The sequence below is a fragment of the Schistocerca serialis genome, chromosome 2 (genome assembly GCF_023864345.2).
Source record: "Schistocerca serialis cubense isolate TAMUIC-IGC-003099 chromosome 2, iqSchSeri2.2, whole genome shotgun sequence".
Taxonomy (NCBI): Eukaryota; Metazoa; Arthropoda; class Insecta; order Orthoptera; family Acrididae; genus Schistocerca; species Schistocerca serialis.
Window position 1 is genome coordinate 598,170,516 of NC_064639.1, and position 10,053 is coordinate 598,180,568.

Consider the following 10,053-nt stretch of genomic DNA (forward strand, 5'->3'; position numbering starts at 1 on the left):
TTAAGCATGCTATGTCAACTGCAGAAGTCAAAATAATCATATTATTCATTACGGCAAAGGTGAGTGTCAGTGGGGGCATTAGAGACACTCTCAATTGATTATTATACTCTTGTGGCTTATGTTGAATGAATGATGGATTTCAGTAAGCTCTTGGTACAGTGCTTTTCTACTGTTTGACATGGTTTTCTCCTGTAATCCAAAAGGGTGCTAGATTTTGAACCTTCAGTGCCACTCACCAGTCGCTGATGGTAGTGCATCATTTATTGTTCCTTCAAGGAACAGAGCACCCCTCAAAGTGTTCAGAGATATTTGGTCTGGGTGTCTCATGTGCACAGTGGACCACAGTTTTAAAATTAACCATAAAGTTGTAGGCATTTTCTTTCCATTCAAACCTAGCTAACTGAATGTGTAGAACCCATTTAGTGGGTTTCTTTTGAGCTCTTTCCTGCTGGTGAAGAGTACAAAAGACCGAAGTGGTTGCTTTAATATGGATCTGTATCCACTTCCGATGCTGTAAAATCCGTGAGGTCAGTGGACAGATGGTAGGTCAATGGCCGATGACAAACCTGTGGCTGAGCTACAGTACATCAGTTGGCCTCTGTTCAGATGAGAGATCTCTTCTGGTACAATTAGCCTCTTGAGAGCTCTATCCCTGGGACAGGTAGTGCTGGAATTGTAATGTGTATGGTGCGCATAATTAGGTGCGAGTCTCTTTACCAAGTGGGTCATGAGGTGGAGAAAACACTTTGCGTACTGTGATTTGCAATGATACATGAATGAAAACAGCTGCTGCCTGCAAGCTGGTGATGAGAGGTGAGGCTGGCCTGGCCTGTGTTACTAACAAATACCATCACTCCACCTGCAGTCCTGTCACTGTGACAATCATCTTTCTTTTGGAGAGAGTACATTGTAACACAAGGGTATCAGGAGTTTCCATGTGTGTCTTCTGAAGACACGTGCACAGTGGTTTTTACTGCACTAATAGTTTGAGCTTCTCCTTATGAGTTCTGAAATCATTCATGTCCTTCCAGAATCCATTCACATTCCACTGAATTATGGGGAGCCATTGATTATTGAGTGTTTACATTTTCCCCCTTTCCCACAACCTGCACTGTTATGAAGCAGCAATAGGGGTAAAAAAGTCATTGAACTATTTGATTCTTCCATGAGGACGTCAGTGGCCACAACATTACCTCCATTAGAAAGTGACAATTCTGGACAATCCAATGGGTTTAATACTCTTTCCTGTGAACTTTTCTCTTTAGCTGTGGGTAGTGTAGTTTGTATGGACATGGATACTGACTGTTTAGCTTTTTGGTACTGAATATTTTTGTTTACAAGATTAGTTGACTTCAGAGCACTGTAAGGTTTATAGTAAGCTTTCCCTTTGCAGGTACAGCTGCATGTACATATATTTGTGTCACTCTAGTGAGTGAATTGACACGTTGCTTTTGGTAACATGTTTTTGAAGGACTGTTGCAGAGAAGATGAAAATGCTTGAGGTTACAGCACCTCGAAAATTCTCTTCAGTTTATTCATAATCACTAAAATCTCTGTTCTACATGGGATGATCACCTGAGTAATTTCAACACTTTGGTGAAGATCTACACAATTCATTTGCTTCATGTGCCTTTGATCCAGTGATCACTGCTTGTGATGTTTATTTACTTCCAGGCTGGGCACTTACTTTCCTGAGGCTGTGACCACCTTCACCTTCATACAACAACTCACCCCCCCCCCCCCCTTTTCCTCTTTTTTCTCCTTCTTGGAAATTTAAGTGTGCACCAGCTCCTGTGGCAAAGTACCAATTTGGATGGTAAAGACTTATTGATTGACTAGTTCCTTACCAATCTTGATCTGTCCCTTCTCAGTGACTGTACTGCTGCCCACTTCTGTGCTGCCCATGGCACTATTTTGGCTATCTACCTTAAGATCTATTCACCCCAGCTACCATGTCGGGCTCTTCTAAGAGCCAGCTGACAATTTTATACCTCCACTTCCTTTCAGCTTGCATTGGTAAGGTTGGTGGAAACCTCTCAGCCACAATCACCTTGGCCACTGGAACTATTGTCCTGTTTTCTACAGGCACACTTCACTGCACTGCAGGTGGGTTGCACTTCTGAGGGGAAACAAGAGTTTGAAGAAGAAATGCAGAAGCAGATGGGAAGGAAGAATATGATAGTAATGGGGGATTTAAACACACACGTTGAAAGAGAAAGACAAGGATGTGAAAGTGTGCTTAGACCAGAGGGTTGGGGCTGCCAAATGAGGAAGGTGAAAGACTATTGGAGTTCTGTCAAAGGAATGTCTTGCTGGTTGGGAACTTTGGTTCAGGAAAAGTGAGAGCCACAAAATTACCTGGTACAGTCAAGACTTAAAGAGAAAGTCGATAGTTGACTACTTCCTTTATGATAGTGAGATGTATTGGAACATCATTGACATTAAGGTATTACCTTCAGAGGCCTTGGATAGTGACCACTGTTTGCTGGTAATGAACCTGAGAGGGACTAAGGATAATAAAGGCACAGAAAACCAGGAAAGACGTATAAGGTTATGGAAGTTGGATTACAGGAAGAAAGCAGGCTAGAGTACCTACAAGTAGTAAAGGAATGCATTCCAAAGGATGAACCAAAAATGGTAGAAGAGGAATGGGGTAGATTCAAGGGAACATTAGTAAGGGTGGCAGAAGCAGTATGTGGGAGGACAAGCAACAGAAAGAGATGGAAAGAAACACCCTGGTGGAATGATAAAACAAAGGATATAGTACAAAAGAATAATACAGCCTTTAGGGTACAGTTCCAGAAGAGAGCAGTAGGGACAAGGGAAGAGTATCAGACAAGAAAGAAAGAAGCAAAAAGTGCTGGCGGAGGAAAGAAGAAAGTGGATGGAACAGTGGACCAGAATGATGGAGGAGGATTGTGGAGGTTAAAAAAGGTGTTATATGGAATGATTAAATGTAAGAGGAAGAACGGTATGACAGATTATGCTCGAATGGTGAACACAAGTGGACAAGATGTAGAGAATAAGGAGGAACTCAAGAATATGGGGAAGGAGGATTTTGAAGAACTCCTGAAACCTGAATGGGGACCTGGATGAGGAGGAACAAGCTGAGGAGTAAAAAAAAGTAGGCACAGCAAATAGAAAATGACCTTACATTGGGAGAAGTGGAAGAGGCATTGGAAAAGATGAAGGGAGGGAAGTCACCAGATCTGGATGAGCTAAGTGTAGAGATGGTGAGAGCAGCAGGAGAGGTTCGGATACAATGGCTGTATCAAGTAATGACAATTCTGTGGAGACAGAAGATGATCCCAGAAGGCTGGAAGAAGGGAATAATTGCCCCAGTCTTTAAGAAGGGAAATAGAAAACAGTGCAAGAATTATTGGGGGATAACATTGATGAGTCATTGTGCAAAGATTTTTGAGAATTATGGAAGCACGAATTTGGACAAAATTAGAAGGAAGAATGAGAGAAGAGCAACATTGCTTCAGAACAGGAAGGTCTACGGTGAATCTAATTTTTGCTGTAAGACAACTGCAGGAACAGCACTATGAATGTGGAATAGATCTACTAATGGCCTTCCTGGACATGGAAAAAGCATAGGATAGTGTACGTAGAAGCAAAGTTTGGAAAGCCCTGGAGAACAGAGGAGCAGCTAGACATTATTTGGAGGATAAGGAAAATTTACCATTGAAGTATGAGCTGTGTGAAAGTGGGAGGAGAGATATCAGCTTGGATTGAACAGAAGAATGGCTTGAGGCAGGGAAGTACACTTTCACCATTACTCGTCATTGGAGTGATGGATGAAATAATGACTACAGTAGCACAAGTAATTGGTGAAAGGAAGATGAAAGCTATGGTGTTTGCAGATGAGCTGATGATTTGGGGGAATAAGGAGGAAGTAGCACAAGAGCAGTTGGATGTATGGGAATAAACAGTGCAAGAATATGGGATGAAATTTAGTATAAGTAAGAGTGAGATGATTATAACAAGAAGAAAGGAGGAGAGAGGAACAACTGGAATATCAGTTGGAGAGGAACGATTGAGGGGAGTGGAGAGTTTCAAGTACCTAGGAAGCCTGATACAGGAAGATGGAAAAAACGGCAGAGAAATAAACGAGCGGGGGAGAAAAGCAGAAGCATTTTGGAAGAGTGTCAGAAGCCTGATATGGAGCAAGTATGTACCCCAAATCAGTAAAAAGGTTATATACCGGTCATATGTCTCAATCCTGACATATGCATCAGAAACTTGGGTTATGAAAGGAAGAGAGGAAAGCAAAGTACAAGCTAGTGAGATGAAATTCCTGAGAAACAGTATTGGAGTGACAGAGATAGACAGGTTAAGAAATGAGAGGATCAGAGAGTTAATGGAGGTGGAACCATTACAGGAGGAGATAGATAAATAAAGGCTGAGAATGGAGGAGAAGAGGATACCCAGAAGGATACACAAGATGAAACTGGAAGAAGAGAGACCAAGAGGAAGGCCGAGAGACAGATGGCTGAAAGGAGTAGAGGAATGCATCCAGAAGAAAGGAGAAGACTGGACCAAGGTAAAGATGGAGAGATGGTGGCAAGACAGAAGACGATGGAGAGGCCTATGTTCCATACATACCCTGCCAGAGGCTGGAAACTGTCGATGATGATGATGATGATGATGATGATGATGATGATGATGATTTAACTACCAGCCAGTGCCATGATGGACCAAAGACATTGCAACAGCTATTCAGAATTTTCAAAGGTCCCTGCAATATCTCAAGAGATATCCTTCACAAACCACCCTCATAACTTGTCAGTGGCTTTGCTCCAAGGCTGGCTAATGAAATGCAGTAAGAAGGAAAGCTTAAAACATACACATCTTCATCCAGGTGTCTGCCAGGTTCTGTAGTGTTCTGGGCTGCCAAGAATCGACTGTCCCAGGTCTGTCCCTTCATGGTGGTATTTGTACTGATGCTGATCTTTGCTGAACATCTTGCGGCCCACTTTGTGACAACATTGGCACCTCTTCCTATCTGATCATCTTTCGAATGCATGAAAGGCAAGTTGAAGACGTCTTCCCATTCTTCACACCTCCCCCAGCAACTCCAGATTATATAATGAACATTTCACTGATTGGTAAATGCTTCAGGCTCTTGACTGATCACACAGTACTGCCCAAGGCTCAGATTTGATTCAGTATCTGACAATTACTCAGAGATTTCATCTACTCAGGGTCTTCAACTCTATGTGGCTAGAGGGTGTTCACACTCCTTAGACCAGTCTAAAACCCCACATCCATTCACAGTTACTGACCAGTTAGCCTCAACATTTTGCTCTGCAACCTGCTGTAAAAGATGGTAGGCCGACTATTATGTTAGGTTCTCAAATATGACATCTTTTGTCTCCCCCCCCCCCCCCCCCCACCAATTGCTGTTGTTTCTGGGAGGGATGATCTAAATTGACTATCTGGTTAGGTCGGAATAAGCGATCCAACAGGCATTTTTCTAAATGCAACACTTCATTGCAGTATTTTTGACCTACACAAGGCATACAACACTGCTTGGTGCCACCACATTTTACTTACTCTATGACTGGGGCTTTCAAGGTAACCTAACAGTTTTACAAGTTTTTGCCCCCATTGGTTGCTTCCCATTAGAATTGGTACATTCATCATATCCCCATGGGTCCAAGAGAACAACATACTGTGGGACTCTTGTGTTGCATGTTACTCTCGTCCTCATCGGCATCAATGGGTTAGTGGCCTCAGTCAGATCACTGCTCATCCCCACACTGTGTGTCAAGGCTTTTCACTTTTTGTATAGACACCAGTCTATAGTCTGGACTGAATACCATCCACAGGGCCTCTGCTTCTACCCCTTCCCCTTGCTTCCAATTCTCCTCTGCGAAAACATGTCTATGCATTTCTGTTGCTGTACCACAATCCATTTTGACCAGATCCCTATCTGGCTACCCAGCACTTTGACATTGTTGCACAGGCCAGATTTTTGGGCCATCTCTTTGATAGAAAGCTGACAATGTTGACACATTTTTGTCTACTAAAGACTGTCACAGTGTGAAAGCTCAACGTTCTGTTTATTGCCCACACCTTTTGGGATGTTGATCCTGCTTCTCTCCCCCATATTTACTGAGCTCTGGTCTCATCCCGATTGGACTGTGGTTGCAAAGATTGTGGCCTACAGCTGTGTACAGCTTTGACAGTGTTGGGCCCAGTCCATCATTGTTGAGTAAGATTGGGCACTGTTGCCTTCTGGGCAAGTTCCATAGACAGTCCCCTTGTTGGAGTGAGGATCTTTTCTCTTCGGTTGCAACAGTACCAACTGTTGCTTACTTATGCAATTGCCTTCAGACAGTTTCCTAATCATTCAACTTACCAAGTTCTTTTTGCATGCAGGTGCACTGTCTCCTGATGCCTGCTATCAGGAGGGATTGCCATTTTTTCCAGTTGGAATGTGCCTCAAGGTCCTCTGCTAGAACCTCAGCGTCACCCTAGGGGGTGGGGGGTTGGATGCAGGTAGTGTGTGTGTGTGTGTGTGTGTGTGTGTGTGTGTGTGTGTGTGTCAACAGATGAGCCATGGAAGACACCTTGTCTGCTCTGAGTTATGTACTGGCCTGTCCCAATTCTTTTTCTACTTAAATTCTTCCTCAGGTCTAGCTTTGATACTGCTTTCAGTGTTTCGTTTTTACTACTCCTGCGGACTTTCATAATTCAAATTTCTGGTGAATGTCACTAACTCCAACTGAACTACCTTTTGACGGAGGGATTTATGACCTCACTGTTTAGTCCTTTAACCACCAACCAACCCTGCTGCCTCATGTAGAGCCTCCTGGTGAGAGAAAGATTAAAGGTCTGATCACAGACATGTTCCCTGTCTTCAGTGACAATTGTATGAGTGTAGCATAAGTTTTAAAATTTTGTGAAGACTCAGAATTTCTCGCTAAGATGTTAGGGAGCAGATTAATGTTTGAATGGCTAACTACTCATTTTTTGTGTTAGATGTTAACAAGCTATATTTATTTCTAGAAAAGATTTAGTGTCTTTCGTCCAGATAACCTTAATTTCACAAAACATTATTTTAAGACATAACTTAATTTTATGTAACTATGTGCTCATGTGCTTGAACGGTAGTCAGTCATGCATTTATTTGTTCTTTGTTTTAATAAACTTTTACTTTAAGTTACAGCTTTAATTAACAAAATTTAACTTTTCAAGCATTTCTTTCCTATATAAAAAAGTAGTAAGAGTATGAGAGATCCATCGTTTACTTTGGTAATGTCTTTAAAGTTTTGCAACCCCCTTGTACAAAAAAATTACTCTTTTTGGTGTCACTCTCATGAATTTTTATTATATCCATCCTATGTCTTTTCAGTGCCTTTCTTATTCTGTCTTTCAAATGAACAACCTGATGGTGCAAAACTATTAGTTCCATAGGCACTAACTTTTGCATTTGAGTCTTTAATAACTTTTCATTTTCCGAAATTTGAGATGTTTGTGCCAAGTTACAGTCAGCAGGCTAAGAAATATCAAACAGCTAAGGTATTATAGCAATCTGGTAAAAGTTAAAAATATATATCCTCTTTAAAGAATGATTTGTGTTACGTAGTCTTGTACACAGTGTAGTATGTCCTCTTCTCCCTCCCGTCCTTTTTTCCCCACATTTCGCTGGGTGAATCAAGATAATCTTCCTCAATGTATTTAATAATTTGAGATAAGATTGCCAGATGCTGAAGTAATTAGGGACTCTCTTAAAATGAAAAGTTGTTACTTTTTAAAATTACATTCATTATGGTTGTATATAAGATAATTTGATAGTCTGCATGAGTTGTTTCTCTGTTTGTCTGACATTAGAATTATAGTGCATTAAAATTAATATTTTGTCGTTTTTCAGTTGACGATGGTGCCATTTTAGACATTGTGTTGGACAACTTCAATTATCCGCCGCCTCAAGGTTTTGAAAAAATTATGTTGGAGCAGTCCTTACTTTAGAGCACTTCTGGTGCCAGTGGTGGTCTTCAGAAGTGGCCATGAAGCACTGATACCTTTATTCATTATTTTTACACAGCAAATAAGACTTCATTGAGTTTAGAGAACTTTAATAAAGTGGAGAACATGATTCAAGCTTAAGTTTTTCACAGATACGAGAATCTCTTGAAATGCCCACTGCATTACCAAACAATATCAACAATTTAAAGAATGGGAACTAGCTAAAGCTGTTAGAATGTGTGGAATGTGTGTCTGTGGGACAGGGGGTGGGGAGATATACTTAACGTAATACATCTTCCGTGAAGTTAAATAGAATCAGCTTAAACAAGCATTGTGATTAAAGATATAAGAGGAAAATTTATGTTAATGGAAACGTAAGGTTTCAGATAACCAGGTCTATGAACTTCTAAATATATAACATCATTCCATGTATATGAAACAAATAGGCTGATCATTGTAAGTAAGGAGTTAAAAGAACTGAAACAAAAGAACAAGAGAAAATAACAGGATGGTCAAAAAACCAAAATAATTTGTGAATAGAAAGTAGAGGAAAACAGCCAGTGAAGCAGTTTTTAAACAAAATAGTGTTCTGTAGGTAAGTGCAGTGAGTCACCATGATACAGACAATATGTTGCTGTACATTGTAGCCTTAAGAGTGCAATGAACAAATACGACGTCCCCATAACTAAGGAATGAAGACTGAGCCTACTGTTTCTGGATGTGATGAGCAGTCAGTATTAACTAGAGAAACAGTTTTACAGGAAAGACACAATTTATTTTCCCCCTAAAATCCTGCAGCCTTTTGAGCGGTGTTCTGTTAGTTTCATTTTTCACCTTTCCCTCCAGTCCCTCCGTCACTCGTGCCATTCCAAATAGGTTCCTCAGCTAACAATTCGCACTGCTGTGTACTATAAAACAGTGTTAGCGTTTAATTCAGTTCTCACGTTGTTTATTATCTACATTGATATTATACACTTTTCTCTCTAACATAACATCTTTTCGTATCATCCCTGTTGTGAAATATTATTCTTTCACTTTTATGGTAACAAATTTCCAAAGTAATTTATGTATCTATTTTTAATTACCTTAATTTTACTTTCATTTAATTTTTTTTCCATCTATGACCATGTTGGTGAATATCACTGCTTTTCATAATGTGTGTTGTTTTGGCTGGTTGTGAATGTGTGTGTTTCTTCGAGCTCTACTGCAGTGACAAACCCCTCTCCTATGTTTCACTCATTTCCTCTTTACACAAAGATAGAGCTCTTCAAGGTTTACTCTCTTTTTAAAAATTTTTCTATGTGTATACATTCTATTAATGTTGTTTGTTTTCAACACAGCATTTCTAAACCAAATCTTTCATCCTCTCTTACCACATGAATTATTCCATTATAGTATTTTTCTACATATTATTCCGTGTGTATTCTTGGGTTTGCACACTATGACAGAGCTTCTTCATTCCAGTAGACTAGCTGTCTCTTATCTACAGATTAGTAGCCAGGCAAAAGTGAATCTCTGCTTCTTAGTAAATGTATTATTTAAACAGTAACTTAATTTGTATTTGTCAATGTGCAGCCATGGACTAGCTTTATCAGTCCAATTATTTATGGTCTATTAATTTCATTTTTATTTAAAAACAATGTACATTGTTTGTAACTTAGTTATGACAATTTATATAATCAGCTGTGTTATCTTTGTGTTTGTTATTTTTATTACCTTACAGCAATATTGATCCTTATTTTTATACAAATAATGTATTTAAAATCAAAATGACAAAGTCAATCTACTTCTTGATGTGTACTGTACAAATTAGGAGACAGTATTAATTAATAATTATTATTTTCTGCTGAAATAGTACTCGTTTTATTTTGATTTATCTAACAGTTGGTACCTCTCCCTTATTTCCTTGTGTGGAGCAGTAGAAAAAAAACTGAAATACTTTTGTACAACAATAAACAACCTCGAGTATGAAAAAGACAGAAAAATTTCAAAAGTCTCAAAAAAATTGTCGCCTTAAGCACAAAGCACACACTGGCATAGCAGCACAACATAGGACCACACTTACAAACGTGTAAA

General features: G+C 39.8%; 1 protein-coding gene across 1 annotated transcript in view; it reads left to right on the forward strand.

Annotated features, from left to right (window-relative positions):
- The window catches only part of LOC126457628 (SPRY domain-containing protein 7), an 84,710-nt gene extending 74,879 nt beyond the window's left edge, over nucleotides 1-9,831 (forward strand). The window contains exon 6 of the mRNA XM_050094099.1: nucleotides 7,883-9,831. Within this exon, the coding sequence (XP_049950056.1) occupies nucleotides 7,883-7,980 (98 nt within the window). The 3' untranslated portion in view covers nucleotides 7,981-9,831. The remainder of the gene's footprint in view (nucleotides 1-7,882) is intronic.
- Nucleotides 9,832-10,053: the final 222 nt, after the last annotated feature.